The sequence below is a fragment of the Euprymna scolopes genome, chromosome 40 (genome assembly GCF_053919585.1).
Source record: "Euprymna scolopes isolate OS-2025 chromosome 40, ASM5391958v1, whole genome shotgun sequence".
In the NCBI taxonomy this organism is placed as follows: domain Eukaryota; kingdom Metazoa; phylum Mollusca; class Cephalopoda; order Sepiida; family Sepiolidae; genus Euprymna; species Euprymna scolopes.
In genome coordinates this window covers 16,952,864-16,977,087 of record NC_136521.1, presented here as the reverse complement: position 1 = coordinate 16,977,087, position 24,224 = coordinate 16,952,864, and the positions used below count along the sequence as shown (strand labels likewise).

At 35.3% G+C, this 24,224-nt stretch overlaps 1 protein-coding gene across 1 annotated transcript; it reads left to right on the top strand.

Annotated features, from left to right (window-relative positions):
• The first annotated feature begins 6,735 nt into the window (after nt 1-6,735).
• On the top strand, nt 6,736-23,265 carry LOC145265321 (S-crystallin SL20-1-like). Its single transcript, XM_080121092.1, has 6 exons — nt 6,736-6,868; nt 12,721-12,816; nt 16,984-17,099; nt 17,635-17,688; nt 17,815-17,922; nt 23,101-23,265. The coding sequence occupies exons 1-6, from the start codon at nt 6,736-6,738 to the stop codon at nt 23,263-23,265; spliced, it is 672 nt and encodes a 223-aa protein (XP_079977218.1).
• The last annotated feature ends 959 nt before the right edge of the window (nt 23,266-24,224 follow it).

The following is a 24,224-nucleotide window of genomic DNA, read 5'->3' as shown; positions in this document are numbered from 1 at the left end:
CAGATTAAATGAATAAAAAATGAACGTTCATTTTCTAAAGAAAAGTGAAAATTTACTTGGGTCAGATTAAATGCATAAAAAATGAACGTTCATTTTCTAAGGAATAGCAAAAATTTACTGACTAAATGCATAGATTTAAATCATGAAATCATCTGGTCAATAGTTTTTGTAAAAAAATGAAACAGTCTTGAAAGATGAATTAAAAAGAAATGCTCCTTGTCTTACACGACAAAAGGTGAAAGAGACGACGAACACAAACCGATCTTGTTTTTTATAGATCAAAACTAGTTCTCCTCTACCGAAAATCGCGTCTGACCACGAACTGAGAAGCCAAGAACAGCCGAAATACTTTATCGATAGTTCTACAATGGTAACATCCTCTCCAATTGAGTCAGTTGTAAGTGGCCATGCGACTACAGAAATTTTTTCACCGGGCACGAAAAGTTCAGTAACACCGCAACCTGTAATGGTTGCAACTCGGTTCTTTCCAGCATTGGGACATTATCTACCTACACCCAACGACACTCAAGGATATTACGTTCAGCAAATTAAGAGTACCCAAACGAGTTTTCCACAATATGGAAGCACTGTGTGACCGTTTCGCGTAGCGTCTCTTCTAAATAGACAATTCATCATGTTTGTGGCAGCAGCCGCTATCCTGGGGCAGTATCACCGATTATCTGATCGATTATTACAAGACAAGTACTAAACAGGTTCATTGACCCAGAATTATTTGAATCTGAGTTTTCTGACATAAAGTAATCAATTGTTTTACTAAACGCTCGTAATAGGCGAGATAACGCCAATGAAACGTTTTCTCCCAGGTAAAAAACAAAACAAAACAAAACAAAAAAGAAAAACACTTTTTCGTCAATAAATCTTTCCAAAACAGAAGTAGAGACTATTGAAACCGTCTGCGGTATTTGATATTGAGCGTTTCTAAATCATACCAGAAGCACAAGGTTCTACAAGAAAAGGAATTATACAGACCCACTCATGGTCTAACCAAAGAAAAGAAAAACTGATACACGTTTCTGAATAATCAGCTTGGGAAGGGGCTTTTTTTCCCTGTATTACTCACGAATGAACTGATCCATATACAATAAATACCGGAACACAAGGCATTAATGCAAAGTCTACATCCGGAGAATCAACAGAGCATGTTCATTGGCTAAACGAACAAACTCACTCTTTTGTATGTTCTTGTTAATACATTTTTCGACCAATGTTTACCGTTACGTCCACTGAAGACGCCTGAACAATTTCTTAAAAAATGACGACTTTTATAAGTTTTCTGTTATGATGAAGACAAATATTGCAGGGAAAATTAGCTCCGGCAAAAGGTTTTCGGGGTATAAATAACTGTATTTTGTTACGTAATTTATTTGGCCGCCATCTTTGTTGTTTCAATGAAATGGTATATTGAGCATGCGCACGTACTGCAGTGAGCAGACAAATGTAATTAACTCAACGCAATTCTGAGCCGTTCTTAACATGTGGAGGTGGGGGATGTTTATTCCGAAAGCCATTCTTAACATGGGGAGGTGGTGGTGTTTATTGCGAAGAAATGATATTGAATAAACGTTTGAATCTCATAGACAAATCGCATGCTCACTATTCCATTTCATTGAAACAACAGAGATGTCGGACCATTCAAACTACTAGAAATTACAAAGCATAATATAGGTATTTATATCTCGAAAACTAGTTGTCTGCGCTAATTTTCCATGCGATATTCGTTTTCAGCATAGCTGAAAACTTTAAAAAGTTGTCGATTTATCGAAAAATGTAGAGACATCTTCAGTTGGCGTGACGGTGAATTTTAACTCATATTTCAACTCTATTCCCGTGTGCTGTTTTCCTTTTAACAATTCAACTAGAATTATAACACTTTACAATGTAGAGGGTGTAAGAATAAGACTTCAAGCTTTATCTTTTAGCCTGATTCAACAGCGGACTCCCCTCCACATAATAAACCCTTAAACCATTATGCCAAATATTATGAATGCCGCAAATAAAATATATCAATATATCAGTTCCTTCATTGATTGAGATTGTCGGACTGACTTCCTCATCTTGGTTGTTATCGTCACAACGTTTCGGCCGTTTTGCCTTCCAGCCTTCATCAGGTGTTTTGTATCGAACTGGGGAACCGTTTGTTAGGAGTCTCGAACCCAACCCTTTATTATTATTACGGGGGTACCGTGTTCGGACTCCAGCTAGGCTCTGGGACATAGGTGCTGATTCTCTGTTTTGAATGTTACTTTTTACTGCCTTCGTTCAGGATTGAACTCAGCACCTTTGGGTAACTGTAAACTTTGATACAACGTCTAGGACCACTCGGCCATATGTCACTAGGACAATTCTTAGTTGGATTTTGTTTATCTTAAACCTATGTTGTTATTCAAGGTTTTCTCTTTCTATTAGAGGTGTCCAAATTGCATTCAGCTCTATGCTGATACAGTATAATAATTCTTCCAGCAGACAAAGGCAATGCTACTGCGGTGATGGACATGTCGGAGTACTCTGAAAAAATGGCAGGCCTAATCGCAGATGGTAGCTACGGTAAAATAAAGAAGGACCCAACTTTGAAAACCGAAAGAAAGCTGTTACAAATCCTTACCAAAAACAAGGAACACATCGCTCCGATGAGATATAGACAGCTGGTCCAGCATTACAGTAAGCTACCACATATGTACAGTCTCCCCAAGATACACAAAGACGGTATTCCACTCAGACCCATAGTGAGCTGCCGAGGCTCAGCATGCCACTCACTGAGCAGGTACCTTGTGGATATAATAAACCCATTCAGGCAAGTCAGCAACGCATGTAAAGAATTCTGCCCACTTCACGGAACTGATCAAGGGAGCACCCATCAGGACAAACCAAATGGTTAGCCTAGATGTGGCTAGCCTGTTCCCTAAAGTCCCAACTAGTGAGGCACTAGCAGTAATTCAATACAAACTAGCTGCAGACCTCTCCATAGAAGAGCGCCAAACTTAATGAAAATACTGACATTCTGCATAGAAACAACCTACTTCAGAATTGGTACTGACCTATATCGACAAGAGGAGGGGCTAGCTATGGGCTCGCCATTATCACCAGAGATGGTGAACATATATATGGAATACTTCGAAGACATGGCCTTAGGTTCAGCCCCCTTAAAGCCAACCATGTGGATAAGATACGTTGATGACACTTTCATACCCTGGCCCCATCAGGAAGACATCCAGGCTCTCCTAGACCATATGAACTCAATAAGACCATCGATACAGTTCACAATGGAGAAAGAAAAAGATAACCAACTGGCCTTCCTTGATATACTCATATCACGCACAGAGCATGGGTTTAAAACATCCGTATATCGCAAGCCTACCTTCACCGGACAATACCTTTACTTCAACTCCCATAACCCATACAGTATCAAACATGGAATCGCACGCTGTTTACAACATCGAGCAGAGACAATAAGTAGCGATACCATACATACCACCAAGAAATGATCAGGTTGAAAAATACCCTCCGTCGTAACAACTACCGCGATAGCATATATCCATCAGACGTGTTAATAGTATAAGAGAGGAGAATGAATCCCAAAAACCTCCAACGGTCTGCCTACCATAAATACGAGGCATCTCCGAATAGATTCAGAGAATATGTGTCCCCTACAACATCAGGACTGTATTCAACACTCAGACGACACCTGGTACGAGTGGAGGAGAACATGGCCAAAAACTGCATATACTCCATCCCATGCAGTTCTAGAAAGGTTTACAAGGGTGAAACATGGCGCCCCCTTAAAGTAAGGGCGGAAGAACACCGAAAAGCGGTAACTAAAGGGGAGACGAAAAATCGGGTATAGCCAACCATATCTGGATGGAGAGGGAGGACCATCGCCCCCAATGGGATGAAGTAAAAATAATAAACAGAGAGACCCACTGAAAAGTAAGAAAACTTAAAGAAACAGCTCACATGCTCGGACATAACAACCTACTGAGCAAACCAAGCATAGAGCTGAATGCAATTTGTACACCTGTAATAGAAAGAGAAAACCTTGAATAACAACATAGGTTTAACATTAACAAAAACCAACTAAGAATTGTCCTAGTGACATATGGCCGAGTGGTCCTAGACGTTGTATCAAAGTTTACAGTTACCCAAAGGTGCTGAGTTCAATCCTGTAAAAAGTAAAATTCAAAACAGAGAATCAGCAACTATGTCCCAGAGCCTAGCTGGAGTCCGAACACGGTACCCCCGTAATAATAATAAAGGGTTGGGTTCGAGACTCCTAACAAACGGTTCTCCAGTTCGATGCAAGACACCAGATGAAGGCCGGAGGGCAAAACTGCCGAAACGTTGTGACGATAACAACCAAGATGAGGAAGTCAGTCCGACAATCTCAATCAATGAAAACACCTCATCTCAAAAATACAAAAAAAAAAATACAGACAATTACTATATCAGTTCCTTTCTCCAAACTATATTTCTCGAAAGAATGCCGTGGGAAATCATCATAATTTATATATTTACATGCCCGGGTCTTTTGATGTGGATGTGTATGTGAAGCCCCCATATACAATAAAAGTGGTAGTAGGCATGCATGCTCGAACACGTACAGTGAAGGAGGAAAACAACATGACCCCCCCCCCCCGCCAAAGAAAAAAACCCTGATGTCTTTGCTGCTGCGCCAATCGCCAACCCGGCAGTGACAAATATTTAAATTAAAGCTAGTCAATCGGAAAGAGGGGATGGTTTCCAAAAATATAGGCGTAAAAAGCGAATCATCTCTGTAGAAATATGACCAGTTGAGGGTGAAATAGTTAATGCTTTTAGCCAATTTTTCGATATTTGTCGTCCAAAGCTTAAAAACAACACTGATCTTATGAAAATCTGTCGCCTCTGCCCAAAGTTTTTGCAAAACACACGTACATACATACATACATACATTTAAACAAACAGGAGAGATATATATTATAGAAGATATCTTTTTAAATTCTGTCGTCATTAAACGAAATGTTCAGGTTAATACGCCATAAAACAAACCAAACTAATCACTCCAATGGACGTTCCAAATAATGAAATTATATTGTAGTTTAGAACGAATTCTTCTCCACGAGATATATTCCAGATGAGGACATTATTTGTCAACATAAGTAATATATGATGATATATATAATTTAAAGAAGATAATATTTATACAGTCATTGTTATTTCAAGAGTTGTTCAAATTTCTGAAGTCAATTTTACCGTGATTCTTAGATCCAACCTTGGTACAATTTATTATTATTAATTCAATAACTTTTTTAATAAAGGCAAGAAACTTGCTTGTGAGTCATCAAAGAATTTGGCAGCATTATATTTTTCTTTCAAAAAATAATTACAAACGATTATCATTTTCGTATTATTTGGATTCTTCTAACTGTTTTCATATTAAGTGTCATTTTCATAACGTTTCGGTCGATCCTTCTTTAGGTGTATCTTGTCGAAATCGGAAATGTTTCTGCCAAACTCGGAAAGTTGGACAGAATTCAAATTTATTTACTTCACGGAGGTACCATGTTCTCGTTCTATCAGCCATGACCGGGTAGAGGTCCTAAGTTATTTGTAATTGTATTTTCGGCCACTCTCACCGAGAATGTAACCTTCAGCTTTTAGGAGAATATCACTTTTACAATTGATTGAGAATAGTAGTCCGAAAAATCTAAATAATATGACAAACAAATCCTCCTCTCAAAAAATTCAGAAACGTAGTTAATATCCTATTCATTTATTTTTTTAATTTCCGTCAGTTTTAAATGTTATATGCAAGTTAATAAGTCGTAAAACAAAACTAACCAATCACGCTAAGGGATGTTTGAAATCATAAAATTATTTATTAATTTTATCCAAACTTTCAAATTCTTATGGGTTTATTTCTCACACAAAAAAATAATAAAAGTCAATAACCCGTAAGCAACATTATTGTCTTGTATATTTAAACATAACGTAAGATAAATCTAGTATTGTCATTGTTATCTGGAGTTTTTCCACGTTTCTTAAGCCATTTTCGTTAATTCTCACTTTCAACCTAGATGCGATTCATTTACTCTAATTCAGCTCAATAATTCAAGTCACAGATTATTTACTTATATTCTAACAACGACAAAACACAACGCAAGGTTATTTCTCTGTAGGAATGGGGGCGTTTACCGCCTAATAAGCACCCATGACCGATTGAAAAAGCCTTAAAGTACTCAGATTGTGTCATGAAGAAAATGACTTCATTAATTAAATGGGCAGCTATTGTAGCTTCATTCATAAGATTGGAACACACGATAATATTCTTTCAAATCATATTCTAAAGATCTCTCAACAATTAGTGTTTACTCTTCACTGGCTGACGAGAATATTATTAAAAAGTTAACGTTACATGCGTGCGATTGTTTCCAGGATAAATAAACAAAGAAAAAAGTGCATTGAAACAGGAAAAAAAAACATCTGGAATTATTCTCAAGAATTTGTACTCTTAGATATCTAAGAACGAAGGAAAATTAAGTTCCGTCAAGTGGGGAATATTGAATGGGCGTCCTTGGGCAGGTAATCGTCTATTTGTTCATTACCGCTAACAACTTAATTAGCTTGAGAGTATAAATACGAGTCTTATCTGTCTCCTCGACCTCAGAGAAGACTTACAGTTTCTCGAACAACAACAGTTCTTGCTCGCTTTGGTAGTCAAAGACCGAAAACCACTTTATCATGCCTAACTACACCCTCCATTACTTCAATGGCCGCGGCCGTGCCGAGTGCATGCGTATGATGTTCCATATGGCTGGTGTCAAATACATGGACAAGAGATACGAATTCTCCGACTGGGATCGTTGCAGGAATGGTGAGTTATGTTTCAATGTAAAGGTTTTATCAATCATTTGGATCTATTCTATAAAAATGTATCATGTTGAAAGAAAGATTTTCGTTGGACAGATGAAGTTAAGCGGTGCTGAGCATTGGTTTTAAAAGATAGGTAAACATGTGGTATATCCTCTGCTGTTTTGTCGCATTTTTCATACGACGTAGTAACGAATGAAGAAATAAGACAGTTTAGGCAACCCAAAGTATAAACGACGGAAACACATTTTACGTGAAACAAAAATGATAAAATCTTTCCAAGCTTTGGAATCTTTATTACGACGGTAATTGGATTGCAGCGAATTATCAATTTGCATACAAGTAAACAATATTACAAATCCTCCTTTTCAATAGTAATTAATGTTGCTAGTTTTCGATAAAACGTAGTCTCTTTCTCATGGATACCGATTCGAGACAGAACATGAAGCCAATTGGTGCAAGGAGCTAACAAGAACAAAAGATAATTATTGCAAAATCAGGAGATAGCTATTGACCTTAGTCTTGAAAAGAAGGAAAGCAATGAATGGGAAGAGAATTCCACACATTTGCAGTAATTGGAAAGAGGCTACTGGAATGGGTGTTTGTATTACAATGAGGTATTAAACCTTCTTGGCCTTCGGGACAAGATCAAAGTGTAGCATCTGTTCCGGCAGATACTGCACTTAAGATAATTTGTACCAGTCAATGGAGGGGAAACCCTCTATACTGGGACAATTATTATTTTTGGTAACCAGAGTGACCCCTTTTAGGGGAGCTGGTTTTTACCTCACATTAAAAACGGCCTTGTGCCTAATTTGCTCAGTGGGGGAGCAAATAAATACCATCTGTTCCGGCAGATACTGCAAGCTATGACTAGCTATGACTAGCAAAGACCAGATGTGGGGGCAACCCCACATGCTTGACCTTTAACCAGCTCCCATTTCCCACCTCTCGGGAGCTGGTCCCCTTTTCCCCTTCCCCCTCCCTTCACTCCTCACATTAAAAATCGGCCTTGTGCCTAATTTGCTCGGTGGGGGAGCAAATAAATACCATCTGTTCTTCAGATGCTGCACTTCATTTTCTTGTTCTCTTTCGGTGGAGGAGAAATCCTTCACGACTGAGACAATTTTTATTTTTGTACCTTTTCTCCACGTTAAAAAACGACCCTGGTGTCTAACTCTGTCCCGTGGGGAGGCATAGTAAATAGGTACAATGAGGTATTAAAACAATTAATTTATCGACGCCTCTAGAGCAACAAGTCAAATGCAGGGAATATATCAGACCATTATTAGGATTACATGTCATAATAATATTTGTAGAAAAGACTGAGACTACCAATATCACGTATGTGAGAGAACGATTGCAGTAAAGAAAAAAGGAGTATGACTAATCAAATCACAGATACATTTCTGCAATTTATCAAGAGTCTTCGAATGAGTAACATATTCACCAGCTCAAATATGACAGGAGTACTCCATACATGGTGTGATAGTAAATTTGTAGAGATAGAGAATCGTCTCGGGTGTGAAAAAGTGTTTAGAGCGATAGTAAGAACCGATTTTATGAGAATCAGGAAGAGCATTGGATTTAATATATGGACTCGAAGAAAGATTTGATGGGAAAGAAAGACCAAAAACTTTTAGAGTTGATTTCTCGTCGAGAGCAGAGTCATCAATAAGAATCTCAGGAATAAAATTGGTACACCTGCGATTGAATGGCAATAGTTGAGTCTTAACAGAAAGAAAGACACCATTTTTTTTTGCCGCAATCTATAATAAAACTTCAAGATCAACTGCTAACATAGAAAGAACTCACCATCGTCACTAGGGCATAAGCAGGGTCACGAACTTAATAGATCCCACACTATCAACCAAGTCCCAACCACTATTCCATCACCGGGATATTGTAGCCCTTGTTTACAATAGCTATAATAAAATGTGATCGGACAAACTCGCAGTAATTTTACCTCCGCCACATAAAAAAACCCTAGCCAAACTTACAAGTACTAAAAAAAACGTCGTTCACAGTAGAGGTTCTCAGAAAAAATTCTACTTTAACTAGTAAAATTTGGAATTCTCTGTCCGTTTCCGGCTTCAGTCATTGAACTATCAAGCAATCGTTTCCTTGGAATATTAACAGCCATCTTATTGCTCACCTCCTTGCATAATATCCATGTAAAGATAGTTTCAAATTCTAGATTCTTACCTCCAAGATGTAATATGCTTTGTTTGGGGGTGAACATAAAGTACAAACAAAGTCTGCTGCGAACACACTTTCCCACTCTAACTAATGCTGACATTAATTCGTTTTTATAACTTTCCTAATCTAGCTAATCATCTAATAAAAATATAAATTTAACACGTAAAATAGACACAGATTTCATTTTTCTTCTGATTGACTAACACCACATAGAATTATATGTCCCGCCTAATAATTTACTCCTATAAATTTTTTTTGTCTATTTATATGCATATTAAAAATACTTTTTCCGTTTATTTAAAAAGAAAATATAACTTTGTTATATATGGGTTATGGAATTGCATTCACTAGCAAAATGTCTATAGTTAACTATTACGTGTAATTATATTCATGCAGATATTCTACATAATTTATACTTACGTAATATTTGCGTAAAAAACTTACAGTAAATATACACCTCTTTCTATATATATTTATGTATGCGTATATATATTTGTTTTAAAATTTTGTCTACCAAACTCCTCTATCAGTTTTTGGTTTACAGACTTTATGAAACTTCGTTTATAGGTTATTCAAACCTATGCGAAACTTTATATTCGGGTTTTAGTCAGGGGAATTCGATGCAAAAGCGTGAATATTAGAATAAAAATGAAATTGGAGCTTGGTCAGTACTTTGATTGGTAACTGTATAAATATATCAGCTGTTTAATCAAAGGAACTTGTAGTGCGTGTTGAGTCAGAACTCAAAGGTTAGATCACTTTAAGTACGACTTAAACTTTATTTTGACGTACGCTTTATATGATTTTAAGCGTTTTAATGAAATGAAATAATTATTTTATCCATGAATATAAAAATATTATAGAGCAGGTTTTTTAATATAAATAAAAAATATAGGATGGGACGATTCCAATAGTTTTTTTTCCAATTCCGATACAATTACCGATTAGTGATTCCGATACAATTACCGATTCTGGTTCTTGTAAATCTCTAATTATTTAACTATAGAGTTGTTATAGCTCCCGATTTTCGTAAAAAAATTAAATATGCAGATATTTTCCTAAACGGCAAAATACACTTGTGGCAGATGATCTATTGATTTTTTTTTTTTACTGGCAATTTACAATTTATATTTATTTTTTCATTGTTATTACCAGCAATGGAAAATTTTGGTTTAAAAAAAATCAAATATAAAAAAGACAATTAAAAGAATCGTTTTGGCATCAGAAAACAGGCATCAATTTTTCCGATTCCGATACTGATTCTGATACTCCTTAATCTTCCAATTTTTCCGATTCCCGATTCCGATTCCGATTAATCGTCCACACGCTAATTAAAATTAATAATATTTTGCGAAAAATTGCTAGCTCAACCCATTATAATGCTCGACTGGTCTCTAATCTCTTTTCATTCTCATTAGAAAATATTTATTACAATAACTCCTCTGCTATTATCGTTATAAAAAAGCTATTGTTTAATTACTGTTTTTGTTTAACCATTGTGGTTAGTTAGTCTTAAATGCGTTTAATAATTGTTGAACACTACGAAGTGCGTGGTGTTTTTATAGTCGAAAAAGCATGCATTTTTTCACGTCTTTTATCAATGAATTGAAGGGTATCTTGTTTTTTTTTTGTTATCACATTTAATCACACCAAGGCCAACATTTAATGAATTTAAAACAATTAAAAATGACATACGAAACATTTTTCTCAGTTCTTTCATGAACAATATTTTTTTCAAATACCAAAAAAAAGAAATTTTGATACATTTTCATAAATTCTTATTGTAACATATATGATTGTTATTTTGAACGTTTTAGATGAGATGTGAATGCTTGTGCAATGTTGATTAATCAGACTATTATACTCATCTTGAGTGTTATTAGCATAATGTTTCGGTCGCTGCAACCTGCGACCTTTTTCGCGTGTTGAAAACATGCTTTTTTTTTCTCTTCTAAAGAAAAGAGGGTTGGCTCTGCATTATAAGAATTCGAACCGTGGGTTTGACGGTGGGGCCGTAGATCAAAAAGTAGTTTCAATCATCAGGGGTCACTAAGATATTTTTTAAAGGCTTTCCTATAACTTAATTTTTCGAGATATCTTCACAAGTTGTTAATAGTAAGAACATGTTTAACGAAACTGAGGATCGATACCCATGCGTATAAAAAAACAACAAAAAAACACACACACAATGCAATATATAATTGTTTTTAAAGAATCAGGGACAATGAGGAATACAATTTGCCTCCATTATTAGTAATTACGTTTTTTAATTAACTCATTATGAATGCACGTGTTTAAGAACAAATTATATTAAGTACATGAATTTCTCTATGAAATCTGGCAAGAAATGGCTAAAATCCTTCAATTTTTTAATAGAAATTTCCCAATGATATATTTACTCCACACATGTAATATTGTAAAATCTATTTACAAGCAATTTTAAGTGATTTTTTTTTTACTATTCAATTGCATTAAGAAACTGTTTGTTAGTGTTTGAGAACGATGAACACTTTCTCTGGTTTGTAACCATTCTTAGTTTCATTTCATACGGATTTTTTTAATATTCAATTTTATTCTTGAGTTTCCATTTAAATTTCTCTGTAGAAATATCTATTACATTTCTCCTAATTATAGACAAAACCATTAAATATTAAATCTACAATTTCATATCCATTACTGAATCAACTTCCTTCTAAGCAGGATAATTACCGTTATAAATAAAAAAAATATATATTTAAAGAGTTACAGATAAAGAAGGTAATTCAATTTTTTTTAAATTTCTGTATTAATTGATTATGAATAAGAAAATCTGTAACCAAGCCGCTAAGTCTGTGAGCAGCAGCAGCAGCAGCAACAGCAGCAGCCGTATGGCAACTAACATATGCAAATAACAAATAACATATGCAAATAACAACTAACATATGCAAATAACAAATAACATATACAAATGACTAATGCATGCAAATACATAATGCATACAAATGATTACCATATGAAAATGACCAAATCGGCTGCGGGAAGTGACGTCACGGCAGACACAGAATGACGCACGTGAATGGAAAATCGGGGTTCAGAGAAGTATGTGTCTGACAGGTGACTGGAGAAGGACGAGAAAGCAACGGTTCGAGACACGGCGGGAAAATAACAGTGAGCATCACGTGGGTAACGAGAGGCTCTTAAAAACAAATGTTTAAAAAAAGATGCAGTGAGTTGTTAGAAATACCAAGAATAAATGCGTTTTGTTCAAAAAGATGTTTAGTCAGATTTTTTTTTCGATTTTCCTTTCATCTGTTTCTTTGATAGACTTTCATCTACAACGTGTTGGGTCCAGTAAAGTGTTATAAAAGGTTAATCTGAACCGTTGAAAAAAAATGTAAACGTTACAAATTGATATGAATGAAATGTTTAACCTTTTCGGTACAAAGTGCAATTACTTACGAATTACGTATAGGATCCACGTAGGCAGTCATATAAAACGGAGATAAGTATATTTATATACACAAATACATGATCTGCGTTAACTAACGGCGATCTAATTTGCATTGTTTGTTTCAAACAATATTGATCGTTATTTAGACTGTACGGTTATATCGTGACTAATTTGTAACAGACGCTTGTGAATTTGATAATACTTTAGCATGTTATTATTCATTACAGATTTCCCTTGTAATTACCTCCCCTGTCTGCAGATGGACAATGGTTACATGATGCCTGAGACAATGGCCATTTGCAGGTACATGGCCCGTGAATTCAGTAAGTAAATGTTGTTCTGTCATATATTTTTCTCGCGAATATGTTATGCCTATTACTATAGCAATTTAGTTCACGTAACTATTTGTTCAATTTAACAAATTCTTGTGGTCCTGAATCTGACCTTAAACTATATCCGATGGTGAGGCCCCAGCTTGCGGGCTTTGCGGAGTGTGGAGCCACCCCGTTAATTGCCATTGCTCGCAGGTCCACTCTGACCCGGAGTGCTAGTACGTGTTAGGGTCCCAACTATGGGTTAAATAGAGTCAGACTTGAAAAAAACAACAACAAAAAAATATAAATTCTATTAAAAAATGTTTCTTCAAAATAACTAGATTCGGCATTAAATAATCTGAAAAGGGTTGATATGCCGTAAAACAAAAACAACCAAACAACAAATTCTTGATTACAATGCCATCTTCATAATGCAGATAAAATATTGTAAAGTAATTTTTATTGCCTTATTATTGTTGTTGTGTTATTAATATTATTATTATTGCTATTATCATTAGTGTTATTATTAATATAATTATCATTTTTGTTATTATCATCATCATTATTGTTATTATTATTATTGATATTATTATTGATATTATCGTTATTGTTATTATTGTTGTTATTATCGCTATTCTTCTTATTGTTATTATTGTTGTTATTATCGCTATTGTTATTATTGTTATTATTATCATTATTGTTGTTATTATGATTGTTGTTATTATTTTTTACTATCATGATAGTGTTATTATTATTATTAATAGTACTCTTTAGGAATTCTAACACCAGTCTTCATCAGAGATTGCTCACTGACAACAACCAATTCATTTTCGTGACTACAAGTTTCGCCAGGCTTCCAATACTTTCCACCTATTTTACTAAGCTTTGCAAACAAATCTGTATCATCGAAACAGCCGGTTGACACTGACTTCTCGCTGGCAACGACCATTAGTTTTCACTGGAACTTTCTTTGCAACAAGCCCCAGCTTCCCAAGATCCCAGACCTCTTAGAACTTAACCACTAGAGGTCAAGTTTATATTGTATCTTATTTGGTCTTTCCATCCTTCCTGACGTTTCACAATTGACACTACACTTTCTTCATAAGTTTTGATTTCGGTTTCGATTACAGCTGATGGCACTCAAGTCATTAATTTCTTTTCGGTTTCGATTATAACTGAAAGTACTCAAGTTATATATATATATATATATATATATATATATATATATATATATATATACTAGCATTTCAGCCCGGCGTTGTCCGGGTGTTTGGAGGTGTATGTTAAGCAAAAACAAAAAATAGGGTTAATTTATTTTAACTCTGACCCCTATTATGACCCCTTAAAATTTATTGTTTTGAGTTCAACTCAAGTTATTAAGTTAGATCCATGTCCAACGAACCTATATCTAAAATTTCAAGTGTTTAGACCTAAAATTGTCGGAGGAGTTTGGTAGAGTTCTGAAAGGTCAAATCGTTGAACTTTGACCCCTTAACAGCCAAATTTCTGGCCGAAAACCGATCACATCTTTTTCCAAATCTCAGTACCCTGTATATCAAATTTCGAGTCTGTAGACTAAGAATTGACAGAGTTATTGCGTAGGGAATTGTACACAGACACACAGACAGACAGGCACGTTCACTTTATATATATATATATATATATATATATATATATATATATATATATTGTTTTCATCAGTCTTGGTTCCGGTTTCGGTTATAGTTGATGGCACTGAAGCCATTTATTTTCATGAATAATTTTACCAAGAATTCTTTATAAGTTTTTGTTTCGATTTCAATTCAAGCTGGTGCACCCAAGTCATATGGATATGTTTTTTTTTTATTTTTGAAATCACAACTGTATAATATATAAAGATCGATAGAACATTTACTCTATAATAATATATGCGAAATCTGTACGATTTAAAATATTATATTTAAGCGTACTTTACGACCGGGCTACGTCGAGCGTCCCTGTTCACTTAGATAAATACTTTTGCAGTTTTTAAAAAAAAGAGCTACAATAAAATCAGAGCGTCTCCATTTATGCTGAACATCTACAGAATGCTAACATCAATATATTACATATGAATCAGTACCCTGTGGAATTTCCATAGGTCACGCTAGTTGTTGTTGTTCTTCTTATTATTATTATTATCATTATTATTATTATTACTATTATTATTATTATTAGTGATTAATAAGGCAGTAATGAAGGATGCAAAGAGGAAGAAGAGGAATTTAAGTGTAGCATGGATCGATTACAGAAAGGCTTACGACATGGTTCCTCATTAATGGAGCCGTGAAACACTATCGATGATGAAAGTTGGTGGGAATTTTATAGTGCTTTTGGAGAGAAGTATAGCTCAATGGTAAACGGTGCTGACAGCAAACAGAAAGGTGTTGGAGCAGGTTGGCAGTAAACGTGGAATATTCCAAGGAGATGAGAAGGAAATGAAGAGACTAGTAGAGCTCGTCGGAACATATTTCGAAGACAGCGGGATGGAGTTTGGGATTAGTAAATGTGCGGTGCTGGTGATGAAAAGGGGAGTAAAGGTTTATTCGAATTGGATAGTGCTGCCAAATGAAGAAATTATGAAAGACATAGAAGATACAGGGTATACGTATTTAGGAGTGCTGGAGGGTGTATGCATCATGTACAGAGAGATGAAAGAGAAAATCAGGAAGGAGTACCTTAGAAGAGTGAAACTAATTGCGAAGTTTAAAGGAGGAAAACCTAATGAAAGCGATGAAAGCAAGGGCAGTCAATGTTTTAAAATACAGTGCGGGAATTTTAGAATGGTCTGACAAGGATTTGTATGCCATGGATATCAAAATAAGATAAGTTTTAGCAATGTTTGGTATATTCCACATAAGAAGTAGCGTAGCAAGGCTGTATCGAAAGAGGAAAGATGGTGGGAGAGGATTGAAAAGTGTAAAAGATTGTGTTAGAACAGAGATGTAGTTGAAGGAGCATGTGGTTAGAAGTGAGGAGTGGATGTTTAAGGTTGTGGCCAATGAAATGGAGGTATGTGAGACCAAGTCTGATTATATGAAACGTATGGCAGAGGAACTGGCTAGTAAGAAAATTCATGGAAGGTTATTCCAGGATGTAGCAGAAGTGGCTGATGAAAGATTATAGCAATGGTTTAGAGCTGGGTATCTGGCTAACAATACAGTAGCTTTTGTTTGTGCAGCACAAGAGCAGGCATTAGGAACACGACTGTTCAAAAAAGTGGTTCTAGGATAGGAAGTTACTGCAGAATGTCGGATTTGTGGTAAGGCTGCAGAGTAAATTGCGCACCTCGCAGCAGGGTGTAGAGAAAGCGCCACAAAAGACACGATCGCATGGGGCTCTGGATATATTGGGAGATCTGTAAGAAAGTTGAGGTCAAGTGTGCTGGAAAGTGGTTTGAGGGCGTGCTTGATGTAGTGAAAAAAAGTAAGGATGGCAATGTAGAGGTATGGTGGGACAAAGGTGTCATAACGACCAAGCAATTGGAACATTATCGTTCGGATTTAGTCGTCATTGACAAAGTCTCAAAACTGATAGATTGTAGACTTCTCTATACCCTGGGACAGGAACTTGAGAGAAAAAGAGGACGAGAAGTGAAGCACTTATGCTCCATTGGCCTTGGAGATAAGGCGTATGCACAGGGTTTCAACACAAATAATCCCGGTCGTAGTTGGTACGCTAGGGGTAGTATCAAGTCGTCTGGAAGGACAATTGAAAACACTAAAAATCCCCGATGTTTTAGGCGGCGTTCAGACCTCTGCTATTGTAGGTACCACCAACATCCTTAGCAAAACCCTTGATCTTTGAAACTCCTGGTTTGGAGCCGGGGTTGAGAGAAATCCTCTAGAAATAAACCCTCTCCCTTTTCAGAGAGACGTTGATAAACGAAATCACAATTATTATTATTATTATTATAAAAACAAAACGAAGGGACTAAGCGAAAGGATTGTTTCTTCTTTTCTTACCAATAGATGGAATAACTAAAAAAGTGAGCAAAAGATTATTGTCTTCTTTTTTAATATCGATTAAGTTTGTTTCAATAGTTTCAAACGATGAATAAGAATTAAATTGCGGATTTTTTTATTGCCAACTTGAAAAATTAAGTTTTGTTATCACGTGACTATTTTGAGAATAACTATTCCGATTTGATATTTGTAGAATTCTACCCCAATAACCCCATGGACATGTTCAGGTGTGACTACATCAGCGACTGCTTCTATGAAATCATGCACGATTACATGAGATACTACCATTGGAAGAACGGAAACTTCAGGGTGAGTTGTTTATTTATTTGAAAAGATTCTAAATGCAATTTTTTAGAGTTTGAAAGTTAAACACAAACCCTGAAAAATACCTCGGCACGCATGTAACCAGGAATCGCCAAGGACAACTGAAAATAAAACAGCGATTATTAACGAAGGAATAACCTTCATTGCTACCTATTGTTTAGTTGCACGTCGCAACTTACTTTAAATGATGGATGGAACAGTTTATTTACATTGTTCATCCTAAGAAAGGGATATTACAAATAAGAATTGAAGAGATACTGTGAGTTAAGGATCGTACATATAGTCTGTCATTTCAAGTACATGTCGCTTAGTTTATTCGGTTACTTAACTTAAAGCAGTATAAGATAGCTCACGTGTAATACCTTTTACCAATAGTATTAGTAGAATTTTAAAGATAACATGATGAAACTAAACTCCATTTTCGTTAATTGAACCATGGAATTTCAACATTTCTCCTTCGTCCATATAATACATTCTGATAATAAATGTTTCTAAATGCTTCTTTTTTTTCTTTCCACAGTACAACATGAACGACTGGGGATTCGGTGGTGACAGCATGTGCGGCAATTACGATGTAAGTCTCATTTTATTTTGTAAAAATTACTTAAATCAAATTGACGAAATTCTACAAATGGTGAAATGGTCTAATGCGCATTTAATCAAAGACAATAATCAAAATATGTCTATTTTATGCTTTCAGAACTACATGTACTGGAGATACATGAACACATTCAACAGGATCATGCCTTTCATGGAGAGGACTCTGTGCATGCGCAATGGCGGAAACCAATGGTTCATGGGAGATCAAGTTAGTATCTATCTTAATCAATAATATCAAGTATATATATATATGTATGTATGTATGCATATATATTCATTATAAAAATACGTATGAAATGCGCATATAAGTTAAATTTGAACGCAATATTATGTAAAATAAATACATATTTATCTGTATAAAATTAGCATGTCGACGATATATGCCATCATCAGAATTTTATATATATTTTTCTTTTCTCTTTTTCTTCGCCATGGTATGGAAGAATCTAGTTAGCAGAGAACCCGCATGTTGTTCTTAAGCGGTGATATCTTAAAATACATTGAAGATTACGCTTAACAACAATTATATCACGTAAAACACTACCTTGATTTTCATAGAATTTGCACCATATTAGTTAATCTGATAGATGGAATCAGTCGCCTGTAATTACCATTTTTAACGGTTAGTTCATCCCAAACAAGGCAGAGTGCTAATTTGACGGAAGGGCTACTATTTGGGGACCAAATCTGCAGGTATACAATGTAGGGAGTTGAGCAACGAGATGTCTTTTAACATAACACGTCAACTTCTGCTTGTCAGTACAGTCAGGGGACCAGGGACTCGGGAGGGTATTCCAATTTCTTACAGTTAGAGGGAAATAGCTATTGGAGTAAAAGGCTTTCTGACATTTAAGGATCTCCACAGTATATGGATGGGATTTTGTTGCTTATCGAGTTAGTCGAGGGTATTTACGGCGAGTGAGTACATTTTATTAAATTATTTGTAAAGCAGGCACAGGGTACAACATATCGACGATAGGAGAAAGGTTGGAGTTTGCTTGGTAGTGCGCGGCTTTTTGAAACCATATCTAGTGTTGGATGGACCAGTTCAGATGTAGCAGCAATACTCCTTGCATGGGCAAATGGTGGTTGTGTACATGCACAGGGTACTTTTAGGTGTAAGTAATTTTCGAGGACTTACTAAAACTCACGTCTTCTACCCAGATAACATCCTGATTCAATTATATAACTATACGACAACTGCTTTATTTACAACCCTATTCTTCCACCCTCTTTCATGCGGACTTGCCAGGCATATTCATATCTTAGAAAACTATAAATACCTAAACATAATCTTACTACTTCTCTATATTACTTTTTGTCGGTATTCGTATTATCTTGATTCATTGGACTACTGTTCTCAGTCGATGTAACCTCCGACCTTCTTCAGGTGTATCTTGTCGAATACGGGACATTTTCTGTCGGACTCGGGAATTTGGACGGTATATCGGACGGAATTCTTAATTTAATTCTCGGAAGTAGTATGCTCTTGTTCCGTCAGCCATGACTGGATAGAGATTCTAAGTAATTTGCAATTGCATTTTTCGGTCGTCCACACATATAAATTTCAACCTTCAGAAGTATACCACTTTTACAATTGATTTTTCCAAGTATTCTAACGACTGTGCTAAATAATTCAAGCAATACTAATTACCTATCCTCATCTAAAAAATTCAGAACCTTCATACGTTTTGTGGATGTTTTAAGTTTTTTCAATGTAATATGTCAAGTTGCTTGGCACTAAATATAATTCGCATTCAATCTCGAGTTCTAACCAGTTGTTTTCTTAACAGTTCTGCACGTTCTGAATTTAAGATCTGCAAAAATTAGCTATTGCCGCCGCTTATGCAAACATTTTAACTAAGCGTCTTATCAGCCTCTTCGACTGAAATTCTATATAGGGAGAAGATTTATCTGAAAACCAATAGCTACCTCCCCCCGGACTATTTGCAGACTGTCGATTTTTTCTATGAATTTTACATTATAAAGGTTTAAATAATTGGTAGAACTTTCACAAGAAACACTCGTCTATCTCAAAACACTATCAATAATTCCCCCACTCTTTATCTGTGACTAAACCTAAACGTAGATTCCATAAACAAAGTTTCTTTCTTTGAACTGCACGCCTGTTGATCTGTCTTCCGTTTGCCTGCTTTCCAACTGACTACAGTATTGTTGCCTTCAAGTCTAATGTAAACAAGTTCTTGATGAGCCGTTCCACGTAAGTTAACAAATTTACCTAATTTCCATTACTAACGATTACTATATTGTCCAATTGACTACTGTACACTTTTTAGCCCTTATCCTCGAGTGGCCTCTGAGCCTTGATAAGTGGTGATGCCTATGTAAATCAAAGAACTGAACTCTTGAAAAAATTTCTTTAATATGTTGATAAATAGATTTTCTCACGCATTTCAATGGGTATTGAACACAAAACCTAACTCTAACCCTAACCCTAATTAATATAGATTAATACACATAAATGATTGTATATGTTGAAAACAGAATTCTAAACACATACGCATTTTCATAAGAAAGACTCGACGTTGCCAGGGAGTGAAAGAGAATCAATAATCTGTACCTCTCAGTCGTCCATTTAATATAGTTGAAAGAATCTGAAATACATACATACATACATACATGTATATATATATATATATATATATATATATATATATATATATATATATAAATATGTGTATATATATAAACAATTAACAACATAAAAAGTATTTTAATGGGTAATGCTCTGACGAACTGCAGACACTTGTGCCCCCACGACGTAGACACCCTCGACAAACCCGACAGGCAGCTAAATCCCACCTCCACACAGTAGAGATCCCTAGATGTAGAAGATCTTTCTACTCCAGTAGTTTCTTCCCCAGAACCGCTAGACTCTGGAATTCCATTCTAGGTCCCTGCTTCCCCAACTGTACTGACATGCAGAAGTTCAAGTGTAACGTGAACCGACATCTTGCTGCCCAAATCCCAACATAGTGCCCCAGTAGCTGCTGCCTCTGATAGTAGCCCCCTACACCACAGTGGCAATGCGCCTTGTGTGGGGTGAAAATGTAATTAAAAAAAAGTAAATAAAAAAGATTTTATCATTTTACATCATCTTCATGCTTTAAAATTTTCTCATTTAAATGAATTTAAAATATGTTTTCTAAAATGTGTGACTTTACATTGCTTAAATTTCGCGCTTAAACACAGCGACAACACAGGGATTTAAACACTTACCAAGACAAGACGTATTTTCTTTTCGGGAGGCTTCGACCTCTTATTGCATCATTATGAAGAAGAAAAAAAAGATAATCGGACTGACATCTCATTGATAAAGCCAGGTTATTGGCAAAAATTCGAATTTAACAACAACAACAACAACAACAACAACAACAACAACAACAACAACAACAATAACAACAACAATAATAATAACAACAACAACAATAACAACAACAATAACAACAATAATAACAACAACAACAACAACAATAACAACAACAACAACAATGATAACAACAATAACAACAACAACAACATAAAAAATGTAAATAAAAATGATTTTTTCATTTCACAGCATTTTCAAGTTTTCAAATTTTCTCATTTAAATTCATATTAAAACATGTTTTTTAAAATGTGTGACTTTACATTGCTTATAGTTTTATATATTATATATATATATATTATATATATATTATATTATATATATATAGTATATATTATATATATATTTTTAGATGTTTTTACCGTTCTATATTCATCGCACAAACTACACATGCATGAATACGTACAAGCATTGAGTTTAATATATAGCAGCATTAATTTTGTTTGAATTTTCTGACTACGTTTATGTTAATAGAATATATATATATATATATATATATATATATATATATATATATAATCATCTATATACTGTTCTGCTGTATTACAGCTTTTCAATGCGGCTAGACTAGCAACTACCTAAAGCCAAGATTAAAACTCGACCTCTTTTATCCGTTACAGTATCTGTCTGCTGTTAAGCGAGGTATGTGATATTACAATGATCAAATATTGTCCAGTACCTACGCTCCGTTTGTTTACACAAAGAACAGTGCATGATACACGAATGGCAGCTTTGTTATTGCGCTCTGCTATAAACTCAAATCATGATAAGACGCATTTATTATTATTATTTTTTTTATATGTCTTTTTATATGCGTTGATTTTTTTTTAAAAGAGATTAGCGTTTAGGTCCGTTTGGACTGTTAGTCTTTTATTGTGGTTAAGAGTTGCATCGTGAAACACTGGTACCATCATTTTTGCACTGTCATTTGAGCGGTCGGGTTTCGATCCTGGCTTGAGGCAGTTGCCTGTCTAGCCGCACATATGAGCTGTGAATCACCGAAACAATACTGTATTTGGATGACGCTCTCTCTTTCTTTCTCTCTCTCTCTTTCTCTCTCTCTCTCTCTCTCTCTCTCTCTCTATATATATATATATATATATATATACTAGCAAAAGTACCCGTCGTTGACTGGTTTCAAAAACAGCCTACAGAAAATGGACTCTGATTTATGAAAGTATGATAGGTTATGAAAAGGACGGGTTGTAAATTTGGGTTGAATTAAGGGGTATCCAAACCAAAACAAAATATGATGAAAGTAAAAATAAAATAGATAAACCCCATAATTTATTATACCATACCTGTTCACACTGAAACACTTATCACAATATCCTGTGGATCTATATTAAAAAACTTTGTTAAACTTTGTGGCATATTTCCATTCTATGGAGGTCAGTAGCGAACGAACACCCCATAATTTTTATTATACCATATTTCTTCAAACTGAAACATAATTATCAAAGTAGATAGATATGAAAAGTCTTTATTAAAGTTTGTGCCTATTTCCATTCTATGGAGGCCAGGCGCGAACGCAGACCCCACAATTTTATTATAACATCCCTATTTAAATGAAAATACTTATCGAAGTACTATTATGTACATCTATATCAAAAACACTTGTAAACGTTTTTTATTTTAATTTTTTATTTTTTTATTTCCATACTTTGTGGACCAGGCGCGAACGATGAATGAATGACCGTTCTGCCTGATCAAACATACCCATTCCTGTGTCTCGATATATCTATCACTATATGTAATCAGTTTTTTAAAATAGTCAACCATATAGGAGCCTATTCGTGACAAGGCACACAGACATTCAGCTATATATATATATATATATATATATATATATATATATATATATATATACATGCGTGTATGTAAACAAAGATAGATCGATAGTGTGTGAAGTATTTGAAAGTTTTACCTGTTTACTTTCTTAAGGGGTTCTTTTAAATGTTTATGTATTTAACAACTTCCCTTTTCTCTTTTTTCCAGATGATGTGGTGTGACATGATGTTCTACTGTTGCATGGAGATGATGTACAATTCCTACCCGAACATGTTCAGCAACTACCCAAGAATGATGGGTCTGTACAACCGCTTCTACAACTACCCAAAGATGGCCGGTTATTTTAAGAACCGTTGCAACTCCTGCTGGTAAAGACGATCCCAATTAAAAGACCACGCCCAAATGATAAAGACCAGTTTGATAAAAACAAATTGTATTAAAATCAGTTACTTGTTGTTAAATAAAAACAAAATTCCTCATGAACGTTTTTCTACTCTTTTTAATTTTTTTTAATACAACGTATGAGGAAGTACGATACCTTATTGCCATCACTTGCAAACTAGGCGATATAAGGAGTTTTGGTAGCTAATATGTATGGTCAATCTTAGAGAGAGCAACGCCTTTTGCCACCGGGAATTATGTACAAAAAACCCTCGATTATCTTTTCATATTCACAATATTTTATTAGAAAAAGCTTTATATTCGGCTACTGATGAACTTACCTGCAATTACCGCTCACCGCTAAAAACACGAAAAATTATAATTATTCCATTTTATCTTTACCTACGATATGCCTTTAATAAGTTTCCAGACCTTTTCGTGTGAGAACTTTTATCGATAGTACACATATGAAACTCTAGTTCCCTTCGAAGTAATCTCCCCCGGCTGCAATGCACTTGTTATGCCGTTTCAATAACTTTTGTAAGACCCCATAGATACCCTCTTGTGTGAGCATATCAATGACCCTCGTCACAGCCTCTTTCATCTCCTCAATTGTCTCATAATGACAGCCTCTAAAGTTTTCTTGGAGCTTGGGGAATAAGCCGCAGGGAGCAGGGCCCAGATTATAGGGAGGGTGAGAAAATGTCTTGATGCCCATCTTGGTCGAATAGTCTTCTGTGACAAGAATGGAGTTGTGGACTGGTGCATTCGAGCAAATATACCGCATCTTTAGTTCCTCGCGAATATCTGTGTGTACAATTACCACAATGACATCAAACCGTTCACCTTTTGTCTCTCCAGACAAAAGTAGATCCGTATCCATGAAACTCTTTATTTGACTAATCAACTCTAGCGTTCTGACTTTCTTACTCCCCCTACACCTCTTATCA